General features: G+C 39.2%; 1 protein-coding gene across 1 annotated transcript in view; it reads left to right on the forward strand.

Annotated features, from left to right (window-relative positions):
- The window catches only part of INSC (INSC spindle orientation adaptor protein), a 145,412-nt gene that overhangs the window by 66,534 nt on the left and 55,880 nt on the right, over positions 1-22,998 (forward strand). The window contains exons 3-5 of the mRNA XM_059848151.1: positions 19,968-20,313; positions 20,806-20,858; positions 22,470-22,593. Coding sequence (XP_059704134.1) covers positions 19,968-20,313; positions 20,806-20,858; positions 22,470-22,593 — 523 coding nt within the window. The remainder of the gene's footprint in view (positions 1-19,967; positions 20,314-20,805; positions 20,859-22,469; positions 22,594-22,998) is intronic.

Below are 22,998 nucleotides of genomic sequence, written 5' to 3' on the forward strand. Positions count from 1 at the left end.
ACAGCTACTGTTGTTTAACACTTAGAGTCCAGTGCACCCAGTGGGAAGCCAGGAGGGAGAATTATGGAAGAGCCATATATCTGCATAATTTTGTTTTTATGTTGTTTTGACAGCAGCTTCTCTCAGTAGCGGCTCAGGAGCAAAGTTAATTTTTTTCCATCTCATTGAGGAGCAAACAAACTTTTCTCAAGCCTGTCTTCCTGTGGCACAGTCCTGATGTGGGGGTGTGAGGGCTGTGTTTGTGTCGTGAGAGTGAATCAGGAAGCCATGAGATGGGAGCACCCCTGGCTTAGTCTAACCCCCTATTGCTCTTGGCTAAAGTGTCAGGAGCAACCTGGAAAGCCATCAGCTGTTACTGCCAGGGGAAAAAAAGATATTTTGTGCTGCTCCAAAGGGCTGGAATTGTACTGGATGTTCTCTGTTTAACTGCTAGATGAGAGGTTGATCTCAATAACTTTGAATTTTTTTTTTCCCTTGGTAAAATGTGCAAACAATCCAACTGACTGAACTGCTGCACAGCTGCCCTGCTGTGAAAGGAGAGGTATTTTAAAGTGCACATTGGTCCCACCATTGTTCTACTGCAGTTCTGCTTGCTACAAATTCAAGGTGCTCAGCCAATGCTTAAATTGAAGATTTTTTGCTACTTAAGTTAACAGCTTGATATAATTTTTAAATACCTCAACAAATTCCACAAAAATCTTGATGGATTTTCCAGCATCTAAAAAGTGATACTGCTCTTTGCTCACCAATTAAATTTCAGTGTGTGTATGTCTGTGTTTGTGGAAGAAATAGGGAAGGTTTTTGGACAGTTCTGATGTTCTTTCAATGAAAATTTAGGTCAGCATTTGCCTATCCTTTTAATTTGACACAGAATAGGGATGCATATGACATACATTAATGTACTGGTTATAGTGCAAAAGCACAGAAAATTTGATTTCAGCCTACTCTTCTAGCAAACCTGTGCAGGGTTTTGTGCTTCCAGAAAGGAGCCTAAAACCATTTGGAAGAAGTAAAATGGGCTCCATACATTTCAGAAACTTATGGCCTTTCTCTGTCTTTTGTTAGCATTTGTCCAATGATCCATCCTCTTTGAAGAGTATAACTTATTTTTTACAAATAACCTTCATTCTCTCCCCAGTGTGTCTCATGAACTGTTTTAGCATTATTGCTCTTTCCACTTTGTATACACCATCCTTTTGACAATGACACTTGATCAGATTTTATTAGAATTGCTTACAAAGACAGGTTGCAAAGAAAACCAAAGCTATGGGGGGAGGTTGTGCCCTTGTTGGAGTCATAGCATGGCTTGAATTGGAAGGGACCTTAAAGATGATCTAGTTCCAATCCCCCTGAACAGAAATGTGTTCCACTAGGCCAGGTTGCTCAAAGCTCCATCCAGCCTGGCTTTGGACATTTCCAGGGATGGGGCATCCAGAGCTCCTTTGGGCAACCTGTGCCAGTGCCTCCCCACCCTCACAGTAAAAAACTGTTTTTCCTAATATCTAATCTGAAACTCTCAGTTTGAAGCCATTCCCCTCATCCTGTCATGCTCTTGTAAATAGTCTCTCTCCATCTTTTTTGTGGGCTCCCTTTAGGTATTGGAAGTCCACAAGTAGGTCACACAGCTTTGAGTGTTTCATCACTTTTTTCCCCCCTCTTCAGCTTTTCATTTGGATCCCCCTCAATGTGTGCTTGCACACCGATGCTCCTGTGAAACAAGAAGGCCAGGCAAAGCCACCTTTTGCACTTTTCATATGCCTCTACCTGTTTCATACTCTGAAGAAATGCCTTTGGCAAATATGATCACCTCAGCATTAAATGAATCAGGAAAGAGGAAATGGGTATGATGGAACATGCATAATATTTCACAAATGTGATACAGGAACTGTACCTGCTTCCTGCAGGTATATTAACCTTTCTTTTATTTGAACACATAAAGAGCCTCCAATCACTCTTGCCCCCAGAGTAAAACAGTGCTACTTCTCAATTTAGGTCCTACAGTAATCTACAGCTAGAAGTGAGTTCAGTTTTATATGTCAAAGAGCATCAGTGGTGCAAACAGCCCATTAACAGCTCTGTGTACATGCCTGTAGCTCGTTAGGACAGTTTTCTTCTCCAATCAGATAAATGTGGTGCAGATGAGCTTATTTACTACAGTTGTATAGGAGGAGATATGTTAGGATTTCAGGCATTCTTTTATGTCAGAAATAGTAAAACTTTTTGCTAATAAGCAGCAAAATGCTGCTGATATTTGCCTTAAAGCTGTTCTCCAAGCTTTTCTCTCTGGTTTTTTGTAGGCTGAAATTTCAAAATGCTGTCACTGTTAGACACCTGTCCAAGGGATGACCAAGGGGTTCACTGACCCACGTGCAAAAAAATTATGCAAGGATATCCTGACCAATGGTAGAGTGACACAGAGATTATTCAGCATGACCTAGAGCTTTCCTTTGGGAAACTCTTCTTTAGTTTTTAGGAAATACAAAGTCAGAAAGTTAAATGAATTTTGTATGCCTGTGTAAGGAGATTATTTCTCAACAGCTTAGGTCTGCAAATTAAGTAAAAGGGAAGTAAGGTTTCTCAGATTGGTTATCAAGGTATTGCATTTGTTTTTGCCAATGCTGAAGCTGCAGAAATAATTAAAAGGAGTTCTCAATACAGTTGACTGAGAAGTTGTTCTTCTGTTTGAGTAGTTGTGATTGTAAATGTATTTCTGTATACGTAAATCTGCATAAAGATGTTTCTTACTTGTTCCACTTAATAATTTGAAACCAGCAGAGGAAGATCTTCTGCTGAGAGCTTCTATCTGTAAGAATATCCCTCAAAGTTGAGTACAAGCTCCTTAGAGGTGCCCTAATATTTTCCTGGATAAATATGCATATGGGTATTGATAGGCAAATTGTTCCAGCTGAATTGCATGAGACAAATGTTGGAACAGCAAATATCCAGCAAATGAAACATGAAGTTAAAATATGTCAAAACCACAACTTAATGATCTGAATGAGGAGATATATGGACAGGTATTGACCCACAGGTATACATGTATGCATATATATGTGCTCCCTTAATTGCAAATTAAGTCTGATAAATAAAAACTGATCTGGTTTTAAAAAACTGAACAAATAGGAATAATGGTATAGGGAAAGAGTGAAGGAATAAAATTGCTCAGAAAACAGCCAGCCACTTATAGATCTGATGTATTAAAAAGCATTTTGGTATGTGATTTGTAGTCTCATGCAGCTGGTAGTTACTTTTTTCTGTGAAGTATCATGACATTTGATTTCAACTATGTGTGTAAGGACACAAATAACATAATGGCTTCATTTGCATGTGCCCTGTCATGGTTTCACTCCTGCTATCCCCAGCTATCATTCCAGGTAGCTGTGAAGTGCAGGAAAATCTAATTTCAATAAGGTTATGCTTGGTGCAAAATCCAACCATATATTTAATAGATCAAGGGTGCTGCAATACCAAGATAATATTTCATGAGTAGAGAAAGAGGATGTTCTCATCCCTCTCCAGTCTCATGGAACCAATGAGACTTTTATCAGTATTGCTCTTCAAAACCTCACTGTGAGACTTTGACCTGAGTAGTGCAGTCTGGAATATCTCAAGCCCTCAAAACTTCCAAGTTCAGGTCAGATGTCTGTGGGGTTGCAGTGGTGTGAAAAAAGGTGGGAAGAGATAAAACATAAGCACACAACTTTGGTTGTCAGTACACGGCTGACAAAACACAGGCAGAAGTTATTTAATGATGTTTTTACAGATCCAGTTGAAGTAGGTTTGCAGCATGGAGCATTGATTCCCCTCCAGCCCTGCATCCTACCTAGAGAATTCAATGTAACTTTAAAGTGTGAAATTGTGCTGAACTGCTCTTGTTTTGCTCATGCTTTCTTTATATCTTTCAATGCATGTTTTTTGATCAGCCTTAAATTAAGTTCATTGGTATTTGTTTTCTGCTCTCTACTGGAAATGGGTGGTCTTTGCCTTCAGCACACAGCAGTAGTGAGAGGCAGGAAATCAGAGACATTATCTTGTTTGTTTTGAGGAACAGAGGTACCTATCAGTGCCTTTTGCAGAGTGTGTCTGTTCCAATTATTAATTTCTGCACTATATTGAAGAGGAATGATGAATGTTTCCTCAGGCAGGAATTGCCTGATTGGATCTTGTCTTCTGAATTCAGGGGGAAGGTTCAGCTGCTTTTTTTGGATAATGTTCAGTCTAAGAATGAATTTAGTGAAATAAAAATTTTGGGGGAAAGGGACACTAGAGAGGGAAACTACATTTTCCTCCAAGTTAGAGGTGGCCCAAAATACATCGTGTTAAGCCTGTAAGATGTTTTAAATTTAGTATTTGGCTTTCAGGGCATTGTTTGAGTCCTTCCAGGAACAGGTGTCAGGTGAATAGTGGAATCTAAATTACACACCTTTTTGCTTGCAAACAGTGTGCCAAGTTAGCACTGAGACTGCTGCCTGAATTTTTTGTATTAATGGCAGCTACAGGAAAGTACATCTTGCTTGAGAATTGAAGCTTGAAAAGCTGTTGAGCAGGTGCTTTGAAAATTTTATGAAGTGATGAAAAGCCTTTAATAAAGCTAAATTGATTTATCCTTGTACTCTGGATAACAGTAGGACATAGAAATCACATAGAAAACTGGATCTACTTTATTTGCTTCCCTATACAGTGAAGTCAGTTATCTTATTTTCTGTTTACGTGATGGCAGCAGAAGAGGATTTTTAATCAGACAAACACAGAACTTTTTCTTTCCCATGAAGACCTTCCTCTCATATTACAGGCTGCAAAAGGGAAACAGAATATTCAGTGAATAACTTTATTTTGTGTTTCACACATGTATTTTGCATTTGTGAGGAAATTCTATCTTCTCACAGTAATTTATATGAAATACATTTCTTTAGCTAAAGCTGATGACAATAACAGACTTAATATGATGCAATATTTCCTTGCTTCCATTTCTGATATATTTTCAAATCTGATTTACTTGATGTGCTGTGAGGTGCCATAAGGGACTCTAAGAGGACAAAAACCTAGTTCCACTCATCCTTTAATTGTTTTTTTAATGCAAAAGACTGTACTCCCATAAAACATCCATTTATTTGTATTTGGTGCCAGAGGCCAATTCATTGAACCTGGGATGTATTATTGCAAAACAATGGTGTTCACTACACTTCTGTGCTCTGTTAGCTGTCTTCCAGGTTCTTTGGTGGCCACTAGGCATTTATTATTGCTAAATAAATAATTAAGGAGGGATAATTGGCTTATTTTTGTGGAATGATACCAGAATGATGTGCTTTTTTTTTTTTTTTTTTTGGGAAAACATCATTGTTCTGTTTTTAATGCACTGCAGAATGTGGAGCCTCCATGCCCTTGTGAGTCATGGTTAGTTAGCTCATTTGTGCCAGAAATTCACTGACAGCCATCCAAACCCTGCTCTTGCTAAATGAAGAGGAATAAATAGATATTCTGTTTCATTCTGCTCATTAAGAAGGGGGAAAAAGAAGGAATCCTTACTCTATCTTTTCCTTTGTCATCATTTGTAATATTCTCTGGGTCTGTGTAAAAGTCACTCAGTTCTGTCCTCGGGGGTTTGTAATTCTTTTCACTTGCTCCCTTGTGAAGGTGGAGATTGACACCTGGGCGATGCCAGCCAGGTTTGCTTCCTCCCTTGCTCCTCTTTCACACCTGATAATCTGAGTTGCTGTGAAGAGCAGTGAGGTGAAAAGTCCTCACTAATGAATTATTTCCCAGGAAGGAGCAGTCCTTGGGATTCCTAGCCCACTCATCTTTCCTTTTGCCAGGAAACCAGGCTGTGTTTGTTTCTTCACCTCATTCAGTCTTGTGAAGGACCCTCCTGAACTCTTGTCTATTTCAGGTCTTAGAATCCAATTGCTTTGGATTTTATATTTTAATGAGAGTGTTCTAGTTCAGGCATTCTTCACACTTCAGCTGTTGTCCATCATTCAAAAGCAACTCTACAGTAATAAAAAAATAACCATTCATTTCCTTTTTTGCTTTACCTATTTGCCCCTCAGAACTCTTCTCAGGATTGCTTGGAAAAATTTTAGTTTTTTGCCTTTCTCCACTATTGTGCTACAGTAGCATCTGGAAATTCCAATGAAAATGAGAAGAGCACTGTGTAAGCAGAGAAGAGAGTTTAGCAGGAGAGAAGGATGGCAGGAGGTAATAAAACTTCTCAGAATATTAGTAGGAAAGCAAAGAGTGGAGCTCAGCTTTTGAAATTTCTGCTTGAATGTATCCACTAGATTGGTCTTTTGCTGTGTGTAACATTATTGTGCCTAGAAAGCCACACAAGTTTCAGGAAATTCAGCAAATAAGTCTGGCTGTGTACAGCTTTCCGTCAAGTCTGTACAGATAAGTAAGGCAAAAAGAGAAAAATATTGCATTTCTCTTTCTGATATGAAATTAAGCACAAAGCTTACAACCTCAGGCAAGAGTTACTCAGAAAATGTTAAGAAGGGCATATTATGCTACTGAGCCCGTGTGGTCAGTCCAGACCCATGGAAACAAGGGATTTGCCTGTGTGCCTCTGTCTGCTGGGTGGTGGCTCTGGCATCATTCTGGCCATCTTGGTACAATGATGGGATTTGTTCTGGAACAGTGAATTCTGTGAAGACCATTGCTTATGGAATGGAAAGAACTCAAAGTTGGAAATAATCCTATTAAATATCTTTTGTTTAAGCAGATGTGCAATCTACACCATGCCTGGGCAGTGTTTCCTTGCATCCCACAGTGTACCTCCAAACCCTGGAAGTTCAGAGCAATTCACTATGCATTCAAATGTCCATTAACACATTCAAGGATGAAATCCTTTCTTAACTGCAAAGGGTAGGAAAATCTATTGATACCAGTGAAGAAAGTATTTCCTACAATTCCTTCCTAAAACTGTATAGTTTTGAAATTTAATGTTTGGTTTGTTATCATTAAGTCATCAGCTTTAAACATAAGAAAGTTTTTTTTATTATTTACCCTTATCTTTCTTACCAGCATTGGATGCCAGTAGAAGACTTCATTCTAAACAAACAACTGTCTGCATTACTGCTGGAGGAAAAAGTGCTAAACTCCTTTTTCCTGCTTTCCAGTCAAAATATCTATAGCCTCTTCCTTTTTCCTGCTTTCCAGTCAAAATATCTATAGCCTCTTTCTGAACCATCTTCCTCTAAGTTCCCATCCACTTAGCACAGTAAAGTTGTGTTGCACATCCATAGTATTGTTTTGCAAATATGGTCTCTATTTCTGTGCTGTTTGGCTTGGCCTGTAGCAGCAATGCACAGTACAAGGAAAATGCCAGAGTCAGAAGATGAAATGAAGTTGTTTGGTTGCAAGCAAACAATTCTGATAAATTTATTCCTTTGCCTTAATCTGTTTTATTTCATTAATGGAATCCTAGGATTTATAACAATTGATACAAAAAAGAGGAAATTCTTAATACATTAAAACTAGACATTAGTGGACTGAAGTAATTTCGAAGGCAATGAACCAGTCTCCTTGTAACTAAACAAAGATTGGCTACAGTTCTGTCCACGTGGATGTGAATTCCCCCAGTTAGCACAAAGAGTGTGGTCAGGGAAGGCCACTCCTTTCCATGCTTTCCCCAGGAATACTGTGTCAGTCTCTCCTTCTCCACTGTGCTGACAAGTGACTCCCTGCACAGGCTATGCCCAGAGCTTGAACAGCGTGATGGCAGTCAAGAAAAGCACTTTGCATATGCTCTGTTGGATCCTTGTCTGCAGTGGCAGTGCAGGTTTTGTCACAGCCCCCTTGCCGCCTTCCAGGTTTGAAGTTTCCTTCTTCAAGTGTGAGTGCAGCAGCTGAAGGCTTTCCTCCTGCTCCTCCAACTTCTGAAGGATTTCTTCCCTTCTTTCCTTCTCACCAACAGTTCCCTTCCCTTCAGAGAAGAGCAGCTGGTTGATGTCCACAGCTGCCATCAGCAAAAGGAGTGCCCACAAGATTGCCATGGCAGATCCTTCCTTGGAAGAGAAAGAAAGGTGGAATAAGCCAAGATTCAGATTGTCAAGAAGAAGAAGAAGCTTCACACTGGAATAAAAGCTTTCATGTCCTTTCTAGCCCTGAAAGAAGCTGCAGGCCAGAGGAGCTCCTCAGGGTGGGTCTGTTGCTGCAAGTTCCAAACCCAGCTGCCCAAAGAGGCTCCACCAGCACGGGATGAGGGGGAAGGTGAGGAAGGCATGGCACACAGGCAGGCACAACAGAAATGGCCACGTCTGGGGAGAGAAACGTCCAGAATTTTGAAATGAAAGGGGAAACTGAGTCTGCCAAGCAGGAGGAGGAGAAGAGGGGCCCAGCAAGCTGGTGATGAGGGAGACATTCCCTAGCTGCTCTGCCAGGGGGCTCAGGACAGGCTGGATACAGCTGGGAGGCAAGGAACGATGAAGTGCTGTGAAGGAGCTGCTGCCACAGAGCTCTCACACTGTCACTTGTTCACGAGTTTAAAATCTCCAAAGAGAGTTTGCCAGGCTCTCCCTGTGTTACTGAAGGCCTGGAGATGTTGGCACGACCCTGACTGACCTGTGGGGCTGGTGGGAGCTCACTCACCAGCAGGTACCTCTGCACAGTGGGTGAGTGTGCTGCAGCACCTCCCTCTGACACCACCCTACTCTCGTTGCCTTGGAGACACTCCTGGGGCGGTTGGGTTCCAGGGTCATGGAATCCTAGAGTTGCTCAATACTGGAATCCTAGGGAGCCACAGATTCTGGGGCTGAGTTTTTTTACTTTCACAGAATTCCCAGAATGACTAGGTTGGAAGAGACCTTAAAGATCATCGAGTCCAACGCGTGCCCTAACACCTCAACTAAATGTGCCACCAAGTGCCACATCCAGTCTTTTTTTAAGCACATCCAGGGATGGTGACTCCACCACCTCCCTTGAGATGATGCTAAGCTGTCAGGTTCCTGAGAGCACTCTCCATTAATTTCATTTTCAGCCAGTTGCTAGTCTCTTGTCAATTCCAATGTGGGATTATGTTCTTAAAATTCTTTGCCCTTGGGGAATTTACCATAAGCATTGTCAAAAGAATCATGAGTGCTACACACCCAAGCCTCGTCCAAAGTCCACCAAAGACAGAGAAGGAATTTAATTTCAGTTTTAAGGAGTGTTGGAACTATATTTCTCAATTTTAAATTGGTGGTTCACATTTACTGCTTATGTTACAATCCTCAGGTATCCATGATTATCTGTTCCACAGAAACAATGCTTTGTAGGAAGGTAGCTCAGAATTCCCATTTTCAGTTGAAAAATACTGGACTATATTGTGAAAACGTTTTTGCCTCAAATGTTTGTGATAAAGTACAATGCCATCATGGGCAAAGCATGATGGAAAAAGTGATAGAATAGCCTGAGTCTTTGCTGCTTCAAGAGGGGGCTTGAAATGGAGAGACAGTGTGAGCTTGGCTTTTCCTCTTGGTTGTAATTATTGAACCTGCTTTGTTTGCATTTAAACCTTCAGTTGGCCTGGCTTTCCTAGGTTCAGCACCTGCACAAAGGAAAATGAAAGCATCCAGGAACACTAACCACCTGGTTTTGACTCTGCAATGAGAATGGGAAGAGAAGGACATGCATCTGAGATGGGAGCAAAACACAATATACAAAAGGCAGGAAAATTACTCTATGTAAGCTGCTGAACTTACTAAAAAAATTTGGTAGTGACTCCAAGTGTAAAATAGCAACATAAAATGTTTGTGTCTAAGAAGTGAGAGAGGGTGAAATAAGATTTCATTGGAAAGTAAAATGAAGACCTTCTACTAAGGAGTAGTTAAAGGTTTGGAATAAAACAGGAGATGAGATGCCAATACATGAACCTGCCAATGATGCATAATAATGAACAATCTATCATTCTCTAGGGCAAACAAAATTAATTTATCCCCTTCCCTCTGAACAAAGGAAGTTCAGTGATTCTAGACATGGTATTTACCACTAAATACATAAAACTTGTGATTAGACAAAGGGGTACTGATAAAGGCTACTTTTGAAAGTACACAACTTGAAGTATTGAAGAAAAAGGGGCAGTAATTGAAATATCAGTGTTATGTATTTGGGTGTTGGGGACAAGAAAGTCTGCAACAACCTGTAGTTTGTTATATGGGGAAAAAAATAGGAGGAGGACCTATGTATGCTGGCTGATTGAGATGACTATGGCTGCCTTTGCCAGTAAGATGTGGTGATGAAAGCAGGAAGCTCAGTCCTAGGCTCTGTGAATTGAGATTTCTGGTGGAGATAAGGTTGTTCTAATATCACTCAAAATTGCTGTTAGACTTTGTTTTCTATCAAGCATGATATCAAGTCTTTCAGTAAAAAATTAATTTAACAGGAGCACAAATCTATTCAAAGGAAGGGTCTGGAAAGGACATAGTTTCATAAAAGGAATCTGAAGAATTTTGATTGTCAAGTCTTGCAAATTGGAAGCTGGGAACATGTGGTGGCTTTCTAGAAATGCATTCAAAGATAAAATCTTGTTTAAAAGGAAAGATGAAACAAATGGGAATGAACTGGCTTTTAAGAAATTCAGATTATAAGTAAGAAACTTCCAACCAAACTTCCACTGTGATTCTAGAATAGCCATTTAATAGAACATATTTGAGCCCTCTAAATTATTTTTAGAGTGATTTTAAGCCATTTATGAACAAGTCACCTGATCTGGTTGCTTCTAGTATCAGATGTGTAGATTTGATGGCATAGATTTTCCTTTTCCATCTTCTGACTTCTACGGAAACATATAAACCTCGGCACAAATATTGAATTTGTTTGATTGAAAACTGCTTTCTTATTTGAATAGGACCACCTAAAGTATTTTTGCCTTCTCATTCCAGTATTTGTGAGAACGTGTTGCTACTTTTAATCTTTTAAATTTGCCTGTTGTTGAAGGGTTAATATTCTGATGGGCATCTTAGAAAAGCTAACATCAGACTGTCCTTTTTCTCACCTTTTTTTCTTTTGACAGTTTTAGCTGGAGCTGCTGTGTAATAGATGTGAACAAGGGTCTCCAAATTTCTCTAGTCTCCTGAGTGATACTGATCTCACAGCTCCCTGTGAAATGCTTGTTGCACCCTTCATTAAGTAATCCAGGCTTTACTTAATCAGAAGGGTTAGGACCTTAAATGAGTAAATAGTAGAAGGTGAAAGGCTAATGCTGCTGCTCATAATGCATGTCATAACTCCTTTGAATAAGGCACAGAGAGCTGTAGTGTTTGTTATTAAACTAGAAATTAAGGCAGATTTGGAGGAAGAAAAAAACAACGTTCAATGAGGCACTAGTGCTATTTTCATGGACTCATGTCAGTCTCCAAATTAGTCATTGCTTGTGATTGTGTCTGAGCACTTCCACTGCCTGTGGCCCCAAATTATGTCCAGTGTTGTTTTTCTCCTTTTCCCTTTCATTTCTAGTTCTCCCTCCCTGCCAGGTGTCTCTCTTGCAGCATATTCTTGTAAGGCCATGAGGAATATTGTCCCCTTCAACTCTAGGTGTAGCCTGGGCATTGGGAAGCAGTGAGCCAGGGTGAGCTCTCTTGAGCTCATTCCCTCCTGTTGCTGGCCTTGTTCACTTTTCTCCTTCCCAACACAGGAAGCATGCCCTGATAAATATGGGAGTGAGAACTGTGTGTCTGCTCAGGAATCTGCAATTTAAACGTGTGCTGATGGCAACATCCCTTCAGGATTATCAACATGCTTCAGTCACCGTGTCAGATTTTCAACTCCTGGTTGAATCTGCAAGGAAGCTCTGAGAGGACTTGTCATGCAATGTTCCATGAGGCATATTCCTCTTCCTTTGGGCTAAATGAAGTCAAAAGTCACGGATTCTGCCGCTGTGCACAAAGCTAAGCTCACTCTAAGCTCTGCTGTCTCAGCTCTCAGGACGACTATAATTGTTACACTTTTTTTGCAAGACCCAGCCTGTCATTTGCAAAGAGATTGAGTCATGGAATCCTTCATCTTCAGTGCTACTTTTGTCTGTGCACTGGAGAACAGTTTGTTACAAATCATCAGGGAACATGCTGAACGAACCAATATCCTTCACAAACCAATATCCTTCACAAACCAATATCATCAGCAGATTATTTTTGGACCCATCCCTCATGTCCAAAATTTTAGACTGGCTAAAATTGCCTGTTTCTAAGTCTGGTGGAGTCCTTAAGTTGGATCAAAGCTCATTAAATCTGACTTGAGTCCATAACAGTTTGTTAAATCTGAAAATGCCGATATCACAGGGTCCAACAAACTTAGTGGTTTTGAAAACTTTCCTTGGTTTGCTATCTTATAACAACACTGCAAATGCAATAATATTCATTGTTATTTTGAATTAATTATACTATACAAATAAAAATTCAACAGACATATTTGGGTTGGTAAACATTGTGTCAATATTAGCATGTTCTTTGTTCAGTTAATAGCCTAATAATGTCATTAACTTGCTGATAGTGGGGCTTTTCTTGCATTTTCCTCCTTTCTCTCAGGAAGTTATATTATTTTGCCATAGTCTTTAAATTCTGTGAGCTCAGTGGCTTGTGTGTGTTTGTCAAAATAACTACTGTTTTAGCAATTTAATGTGCCGGGCAGGAAGTAAAACTCCTCAAAAGCAGTTTGAACATTGCCTTAGTATCCCTTCAGCTGATGGAGGTTGGATAGGACTGGACCTACTTAAACTATTCCCATGTACAGAAAATTAGTGTATGGTAAGTTTGTTCTAGACTTGACATAAACTCATCAGCAAGCTTAGTTAGTCTTTGATTTTACAGAGTGACTTCCTTAAGTTCTGCAGTGTGCCAGCAATTCTGGACTTCTATAATATTTCCAGACATCTTTAGAGTGATAGCTTACAGTGAGGATTTCTCAGAAAAATGTAAAGATCTGAGGAGAACACTGGTGCAGCATTTAACACTAAATTATTTATATGGCCTTTTAAAGAGGCTTGATGGAACAACTGTAAGTTCACACATCACACCTTATATATTACAAGTGATTACTGTGTTTTCACTTTCTTTATAGACTTTTCTACAATGGTGATCTTTGAGTAATTTTGCATTTTTCATTACTAACTTAATTTGGAGAAGTTGTCAGATTTTGGTAACTGTAACAATTTTGAGTAACCATTGGGGCTGATTAAAATAACCCTTTCAATACAGCCTGTTAACTTTTTTAAAACCTAGAAACTAGCTTTTACCCATGTGTTCTAAATGTTTAAATAATTCCTACTAAAGTCACCTTTTGTCACAGTGCAGTTGGATTTCTGGTGTTCCATTGGAAAAGTAGTAGGTAAAATTGAAGAGAAAAAAAGGATATCCAGCTAGCCATCTGGCTCTACTTTTATCTTGCTGCATTGAGTACAAAACCTAAATATTTGTAGGATTCTATTACTTTAGGAATGATCTACACAGTAAGTACAGTCACTTAAAAACCAGGAATCTGATTCTTATCTACTTAAAGCTACTCTGTGTGTTTGAAGCTATCTCTCCAGCTAGCTCTCCCAAATTTTGCCCAAATCAGTGCAAATACAATATTGTGCATCTACAGGGCTCTTGTATGTGATTAATATCATGCAAAGCAATTGAAGAAAAATGAGCACTGTCTCTATGGCTCTTCACTCTCTCCTTCCACTGAGAGTTGAGTTCTGCTGGCCATTGTATTGATGTGGAAATTGGCTCTGGCTATATTGCATACCCATGAATAATTCTGAGAAGATGAATTAGGAAAGAATTAGAGATTATTTATGTTCAAAGAGGGGGTGAAATTCATTCAATAAGTTGTTTGTTGCCAATTAATTACCTACCACTAATTAGAATAATAAATTTGCACACAGTTTTAAGATTTGGCATTGAATTTCACCATAGGCTTATCTGGAAGCAGTGCTAAATGCTATCATTAGGACTGGTAATAAATCTGTCATATTAGGTGAAAATGGATAAAAAGGCTAAGAAGCCTTGGAAACATAATTTGACTGAGCAGAAGTCTTTACACTTTATAAATATGACCACTGGAATTATTCACATGAATTGATCAGCTCCGACTTCCACACAATGTTATAAACCATGAAACTTTTGCACTTAGTGAAACTCAGTGCTAAATTGGAGGTATAACTCTTTTTCATAACATTTGCAATTTAAAACAGAAGTGTGTGTGCTGCCAGTAAAATGGTGGTAAAGAGCTTCAAGATGGAAATTTTAAACAAATGATCTATTCATTAACTCCTGACCTTTGGGTTCATGTAACACCAACATGAGAGAGATCGATCATTTTGATATCAATCCACCTTGTCTATCCTGAAAATCTTGATTTGTTAGTAAACAAACTACTTAAGAGATGCTAGAAAATAGCAAAAAAAAAAAAAAAAAGAAAAAAGGGGGAAAGGGAGCGGGCGGAAGAGAAATGAAAGAAATGCTGGCAAGAGAACTTTGAATATCATAGGTCTCTTCTTGGATTTTTAAAATAGGAATATTTTTTTAATGTCTTTACTCCGGAAGAAATTTACCAGCAATGTGTTATGCCATGAAAAAAATGTGTATTTTAAACAAGGTCCAAACATCTTTTGAAGTAACACACTTCTAATGGGCTGTTTCTCTAAGCTAGCCTCAGCCAGAGACACCAGGGGATTTTTTCCAAATGACACAATTTTTTAAAGACTATGTTTTTTGGAAAGCACACTAGAATTCAGAGTATTCAAATTGCTTCTTAGTCAAGTTCAGTTGAGTGCTCTTGAAAACTGTGTCAAATACTTTACAACCTCAATTATAACAGAATGACTTTTAAGGAATGTTGGAGACTTTCTCTTGAATTTTCTTTTTGCACTGAATTATTTTTACAACTGTTTTTACATTAAATGCTGCCTTTATAATGTAGAGTCTAGATAAATTGCTTTTTTGTCAATATGCCACTGCATACGAAATTCAGTAATTTTAACTAGTGGGTAACTACTATCCATCTAGCTATCTGTACCTCTCCCTTTCAAGAAGGAAATCCTAGAGGCACAGGAGCAGGCTGTGCCCACCTTCTGCCAAAATATGAGCCAGTGGGGAAGAAGTCTGGCCTGGCTGAACAGAGAGCCTTGGCTGGAATTCAGGAAAAAAGAAGGCAAGTGTATCACCTTTGGAAGAAAGGGAGAGCCACTTGTGTGAGCTACAAGGATTCTGTGGGGTTATGCAGGAAGAAAATTAGAGGGACTAAAGCCCAACCAGAATTTATCTGGCTACTACCATAAAAAACAATAAAAAATGGTTCTATAAAGACATTGGCAGCAAAAGGGAGGCTAAGGGGACCTCCTTCTTTATCAGATGTGGGGGGAAAACATGGTGACAGAGGATGAGAAAAGGCTCAGGGGCATCCAATGCCTTCTTGCTTTAGTCTTTCATAGTAAGACCAGCTGTTCTGCAGCTTCTCAGCCCCCTGAGATGGAAAACAGGCAGGGAACAGAATGAAGCCCCCATGTTTCCAAGGGGAAATAAGGACAAAAGTCTACAGCATGGGTGGGATCTACTAAAGGATACTGAGGGTCCTGGTAATGTGCTCATGGGCCACTTTCCATCATTTACCAGCACACCTCCCTGTATAAAGAGGCCCCAGGTGGCTGCTTTTTAGCCAGTGTGACACCTGTCTTCCAGAAGAGCCACAAGGTGCATCCAGGGAGCTACAGACCTGTCAGCCTCACCTCAGAGCCAGGGAAGGTCAAGAGCAGGCCATCCTGGGTGCCATCGTGCAGCACATCTGGAAAGCCGAGGGATCAGACAAGGCTTCAGAAAAGCAAGTCCTGCTTGGCCACCTGACCTCCTCTGACAAGGTGACCCACTTAGTGGACAAGGCTGTAGCTGTTGTCTGTCTGTCTGGACTGCAGGAAAGACCTTGAGATTGTCCCCCACAGCATCCTTCTGGAGAAACTGGCCATTCATGGCTTGGATGAATGTTGTGTGTGGCAGACCCGGGCAGGGATTGTCCCCTGTGCTGGGCATGGTGAGGGCACACCTTGAGTTCTCTGTCCAGTTCTGGGCCCCTCGTTGTAAGGAAGACATTGAGGGGCTGGAGAGAGCCCAGAGAAGGGCAACAGAGCTGGGGAAGGGTCTGGAGAGTCCTGTGAGGAGCAGCTGAGGGAGCTGGGGGTGTTCAGCCTGGAGAGAAGGAGGCTGAGGAGGAACAGATCTCTTTTTATTATTGCATGAAAGAAGGATGGAGCAAGGTGGGGGCTGATCTCTTCTCCCAAATAAGCAGTGATAGGACAAAAAGAAATGCCCCCAAAGTAACCCAGGGGAGGTTTAGACTGAAAATTAGAGAAAATTTCTTCATTGGAAGTGTTGTCAAGCACTGGAATGGACTCCCCATGGAAATGCTTGAACCACCATCCCTGGAGGTGTTTAAAAGCTGTGCAGAAGTGGTACTGAAAGACAGGATTAAATGGTGGACCTGGTAGTGCTGGGTTAATGGCTGGGCCTGATGATGCTAGAAGTCTTTTCCAACCTGAATGATTCTATAAATATCAGGGTCTTAGCCAGTTAGGCAGATACTTTTGCTAAATTAGAGAGAACTTTGGGAAATCACACAAGTAAGGTCTCTTATGCATTTAATACCTGAAAAAATAGTTATAAAAGCAGGACAATATGAAATTGTAAAATACTAGAGGAAGTCTGTTAATGTACTTAAAGTAGTACATGTGAGGAGGTAAAGGGAACTAAAGCACAATTTCTTTCTTCATCTGTACAGCAAATACATTATTATCACTCATGGAAAATATTCTGAAATCAAAATAAGTTTATTTTCAGAAAGGTAAAGATGAAACAGCTCTCTGGAAGACACTTTAGTAAAAAATAATTATTCTAAGAATTGTTGGAAAAGAGGGACTGTAAAGAAAATGTGTTTCAAATGCATAAATTTACGTGAATCTTGTATATTGTGTCCTGTTTTCTCCATTACATCTTGGGACATAGGGAAACTGGGAAAAAGTGGGAAGAGTAAGGAATGATCAGAAGCTTGGAATACTGTCTGTAGGGGGACAGACTAGATAGACTGAGTTTCTATACCATGGAAATAAAATAACCAGGGAAGATGGAGTAGAGCAAACAAAATAATGAATTGCATGAAGAGGGCAAATACAGAGCCATCATTTCATTTACACTTTCTCTTAGAATATAGCAACTAAAGTGTTTGTGTTCATATCTCCTGGCAGCAAGTTTAAATAAACAATAAGAAACACTTTTTCATACAAAAAAATAAATAATGTGAGACGCTGCCACTAGGTGTTGCAAAGGCCAAAAGTTTAACTGAGTTCAAAAAGGGATTAATGGCTACTTTTGTTTCATGAATTGTAAAAACATCCTACTCAGACACAACTTCTGGCTGAGGAAGTTCCTAAACCACTAATTGCCAGAAGATGGGAAGGAGGGGTTGCTCAGCTCTTGCCACACTTCTTATAATCTTTCCTTATGCATCTCCTAATGGGCGTGTTGGGACCAGGATAATGGGCTAAACAGAGTTTGTTTTTTGTTTTTTTGTCTGAACCATTATGGTTGTTTTTATTTTGTAGGCGTAGGGTTTTTTTTTTTTCAGTAATGGGGAGACAAAATGGAAATTTCCAACTTGTTTTTTGAGCTCTGTAAATGCCATCTGGAATATGATTCCTAATAGCTAATTAGGGATGATCACACTTTTTTGCTTTCCTCATTTTAATATGTAAAAAATGAGTCTACAAATTCATCTGCAGAGCGCTTAAGATGATTTTCTCTACATACAGTGAGATTTGGATGAAGGTGAATAATTTATGTATTTCATTTGAGTGATAATGATGGGCATCTAATTTAAAGGACAATGTGTCAGAAAAGCTAGCAGAGTAAGCAGGGGGAATTTTCTGTGGTCCTCTAGAAGGAGATGAATGGTATAAATTTTTCTCTTGTCAGTTAAGTTATATTAAGTTTCAGTGAAAAAATATCCTATATTCTACGATTGTACTTCTGGCAATTAGTAGGAACAGAAGCAAACAAGGAGAGTTTCTTTAACATTTATGGTTTTTGTTTTTTTTTTTTCTTCTTCTTGTACTATTCTTATTACCTCTTTTTTTCCTCCTTAGAGTGAAGAATTTCTTTTGGCTTTTAGGGACTAAAGGAAATATGAATTACTTTTTTTCTTGTTTTTTTTTTCTTACTAACTTTCTATTCTAAATTTTTGTCCGTGTGAATTTCTAATGTAGAAGTTTATTTCTACTTACTAAACAGAAATTTAATTAATCATCCCAGTGCACTTTGGAAATGAAAGATACATTACTCTGTGTCAAATGAGTTTATCCTGTTCTGCATGCAAACTATGCACATTGGTATAAATCATGGTCTCAAACTTCTAAAGTTGTTGTTTTTGTTTATTAGGAAACCTTGCTTCAGATCCAAAAAGGCAATAAGGAGACTCCACATAGCAAAGAGAGAGTGGGCCTCAATCGATCATGCAATGCAATTACAAAATATTCAGAGCTGAGTGAAATAAAGACCTTAAATAGCAGTAGCCTGTAAAGTTCAAAATTAAAAGTAGCTTCATCATATATTGTGAAAAGGAAGATTGAATCAATGAAACTGATCTCTTGTATCTTGTTTGCTGTCAATTTACATGAAATGATACTTGAGGTGAGCTTCCTTTTCCTGTATATGTAAATACATTTTGTTTATTTATAGAATATTACTGGAGTAGTCTGGCAGGAGATTTCTGGAGTTCAGCTGGTGCTCACAGTATAAATGGAAGCACAAGATTGAAAAAGGCTTCCACCTGGTCCTCCTTAGCTTAGCTAATGTGATTGCAGATTTTATTCTAGCAGTAAGGCTTTATATAACAGCACAGAATGTTACTGCTGAGTTGCAATAAATCAGTACCTGAATTAAAATATAGGGACTTTCTTTTTGTCCTTTCTGGTATAGTATCATAAAATCTGCACATGTATCCAGAAGGTAGACAACAATCTGCTATGACTAATTGGTCATATTAACTGTAGGATACCAATAGAAGTTTGAAAAAAATAGTTAAATCCATTTTCTCTTGCTTTCACTTAATCTAATATCTTCTTTACCTTTTTTTTAAATTCTTTGGAAAATTTTAGTATGGTTGGGGTGAGGATTAAGATATTTTTATTAGGATCTGGGTGCCTTATAAGAAAAAAGATTAAATATCTTCATCTTGAGACAATGAAATTTGTAATCCCACAAAAAATGAGCTCTGAATCAGTGCAACTTCTGCCTCAGGTACCCCATTTTACTGGCTGGGGGGTGCAAGGGCACAACATGCAGGCTCACTGCCCTTGTGTCAGGGTACACTTGTCAAGGAGCTTTTCAGCCTTGCTGGTTCACATCATATTTGTTGTCATGTAAAAAATGTGCCTCGGAAGTCAGTGTGCAAAATGTACCGAGAGCAATGAGAAATAAGGGGGAAGGTAAAGGTCTGGTCAGGAAGTAGAATCCAGCTCTAGTTTCAAGGATTGTTACATGGAACAGATATTGCAGTATTGTTCATTGTCTTAGCTTGACTGCATAGGTTTGGAAGGGCTTTGGAGAGATGTTGCAAGGTAAAATTTTATTTTAAGCACTTGATAGGCCAAGTGTCTGGGAAAACCTAGACAAAGCAAACACACCCAGAACTTTGCTCCTTCTCCCATACAAAACTCTGAACTTACAAGAAACATTTTCCCCCCAAAAAACATAATCAAACCCTCTTTTTACTAATCTTTAATATCCACTGATTTTTCAGACATAATTTTATAGCGGGGTATGTGGCATAAAAGTGATTAGAAATCCAGAACTTGCTTTTGGAATAAAGAGCTAAATGTGTCACTGTGTTACTTACCACAAGCAAATCGTTTGTTCAATTATTTGCCTTTGGTCAATCCATTGCAACCTAGGGGTTGGTGCAGCTGGTGGTTACTCTAAGGTTGTTTTGCTTTACCTCATTCTTGCCTCTCTTTCTCTGCCTTCCAGCATGCACCTAATGCAGGTGGACTCTGTTCAGCGCTGGATGGAAGACCTGAAGCTGATGACAGACTGTGAATGTATGTGCATTCTCCAGTCCAAGCCCATCAGCCTGGAGAAGGATGAACAAAATGAGCTCATCCTCTCCTCACAGTACAGCACCTGTGATAACTTGCAGCTCCTGCTGAAGAGAGCTTGGATCATCAGCACCGAGCTGACCAGGATTGCCCAGAAGCTGGAGAAGAACAGGTGGCAGAGGGTCCACAGCCTGACAGTGAGGGTCAACTGCCACGTGCACTCCATGATAAACGAGTACAACACCTTCACCAGGAGCTCTTCAGAAGAAATGCACCAGGTGAGAGGATGTCTTACCTGATCTGTTTCTCTCACTTTTTAAAAAAAATTTTTATTCCATTATACTGATTAAAACTTGCTTTAAATAAGCTGTAAGAAATTCTTACATACTGATACTGGTCCCTTGTTTAAGACTTTCTAATCCCTTTTCAGCAATGGAAATCTTGACTTACTTTGGATCCTATTTTATCATAGGCTATTCTGAATAATGTTGACAAATTGCATGGAAAAAATGTTTTGTTTTTGAGGACTACAGAACTAAAGTATTTTGATACCACATCTGCGAGTTCCTTTGCATTTAAAATGTAGAAAATGCTACTTTTTTTTGTAAACCTCAGTTTTATCTCTACCAGAAAAGTAGATGAAGGGTGTTCATATGAAATATTATGTTTCGAGAGGGTTTTCAATTAACAACCAAGGATTATTTATTTTTGTAAAGCAATTGTGTGTATGAATATAACTTTAAAACCACTTTCTCTTGCTCTTTCTGCAGCTTGAAAAGCTCTTAATAGACAAGTGTTCAGAATTTACAGCATTCACAGAACGGTAACTTAAATTTTGTTGTTGAAATATTAATTTTGTTGTTTTATTATGTTGTAGAACTTCTAATGAGAAGAACAAATCCATAGGCACCCCCTCAATTGTTTGAACTTGGCTGCTGTAACTCTGCAAGACTTTCCAAGTGTTAATCTCTGGTGGATGAAGGGAGTTGCTCTTCCCCAAACTGCATCCCAATGAAAGATGGGGTCTGCTGTTGCACAGAGAGTCTGATATAGACACAAAGTTACACACAAGTGGATTTTTCAGGACTTTTAGACATCACGGGAGAAAGTCTGGCTGTGACAGATATTGGTGACAAAGTTCTCTTCTAGTTCTGTGGAGTCAGGATTTCAGCTGGGGTGAAAACTTGGATTTTGAGACTTGTACCATGTGTTCCTGCATGAACATATCCATTTATTGTAAATCAAACCAAAGCACATACACAGACATTCCTTTAAATTGTAGTTGTAGGTTTACTCATCTCCCTGCACTCTGGAATGGTGAGACTGGAAGATAAAAATCTGTGTAATCCTTCTCATGCTGGTTCCGCTTTCTAACATAAATTACCCATTTCCTCCAGCCCAGTTCAATCACTCTTTTTTGGTTTACTTTAAACATTGTGCAAGTCATTCTGTTTGGGGGATAGCATCAGGGAAAAAGCACCATCTAATTATCAGGAAATAACATTTTTTGGAGCACTATTGCTTTGTGCCAAACCCACAGAGCTCACATTTGTGTTTTATATTTTGCTATAAGACTAACAGATTTAATAATGGGCTCCAATCTCAAAGTGTCTGCCCTAAATCAGCCCTCTCCCTTCTTGTCTTTTTTTGACAAAAAATTGATATAGGTGTCTGACAGGCAGGTAAAGCTGAAAAGGTAACCTGTGTGAGGTAGAGACTGATCACCACACAACATCTTCCATTCCAGTGGCCTGTCTGAGTGGAAGATGTTTTGACAATACAAATGAATGTGTTTTTGTGAGGAAATATTTGTTATTTCATTGAAATTGGATAAACTTTTCCATCTTTATCTCATTTCTTCAATTCTTCTACAGCCAAACATCACTGGTTACAGGATAACTGTACTAACTCTGTAAAGGTGCTTTATGTATCTTTCCATAGAGAGGGCCAAATTTAATTTTTGATTATGCTGTTTAACTCATCTGGGCACACATTTCTTGCTTCATCCTTATCCTGCTGTTGTTAAACTATGACAAATTAGGTAAAGAAATGAAAAGTGCTGAAATACTGATTTTGAAAGATGGGCGGATATGCACAGCTGCAGTTCAAACGCAGGCATCCAAGAGTGAAACTATCAGCATAAGAGGAAAAGAGCAGTGCTGCACTGTATAAACACACAGCATCTGCAGCAAAATTTGGCCTGCAGTCTGTGAGGTAAATTGGAATCTCAAAATTATTCAGCAGTGTCCATCCTTTCATGGTGTGTTTACTGTGTGTAGACAAAGCTTTGATTAAAGTCTGGAATGATGCTAATGACACAAAGTCCTTGTGAGCAGCTGAATTATATCCTGTGATTAACACAGGGCTCATTTCTGACAATCAGGTCTTTTGCATCTTTTTCTCCTTCACCCCTTTCCCATCTCCTTCTTTTCAGGTGCTTACAGACTGAAGATGAAGAGATACTGAAGTCCATGAAATCTTGTGTTAATGAAACTCTCACCACCGTGGCCCAATATTTTGGCCAGTTGATAGAGCTGGTTTTCACACAAGAGGCACAGGTTAGTTTATACTAAAAAAGCTCCAAACCAAAAAGCTCTTCCAAAATAGTTGGATCTTGAGGGCAGCAATCCCTTAAGGACCCAAGGCCGGGTTGGATGGGGCTTCTGAGAAACCTGATCTAGTGGAAGGTGCCCCTGCTTATAGCAGGGAGACAGCAGCTAAATTATTTTAGGAGTCCCTTCCAACCCAAGCCATTCTATAATTCTGTTATTAAGAGGAGGATTAGAATTAGAAATCTCAATTTTCAACAAAATTTTGATCAAAAATATGTTGCAATGTGATTTAGGTGTTTGCATTCTCAAATTCTTCAATAACCTCTAATCCCAAACAAAATGATCTTTTGGCTCAACCTGTTACTTATTTTTCCTGATGTCTCTTTCTTGCAAGGCATCTAAATGATGACT

The sequence above is a fragment of the Haemorhous mexicanus genome, chromosome 6 (assembly GCF_027477595.1).
Source record: "Haemorhous mexicanus isolate bHaeMex1 chromosome 6, bHaeMex1.pri, whole genome shotgun sequence".
NCBI lineage: Eukaryota > Metazoa > Chordata > Aves > Passeriformes > Fringillidae > Haemorhous > Haemorhous mexicanus.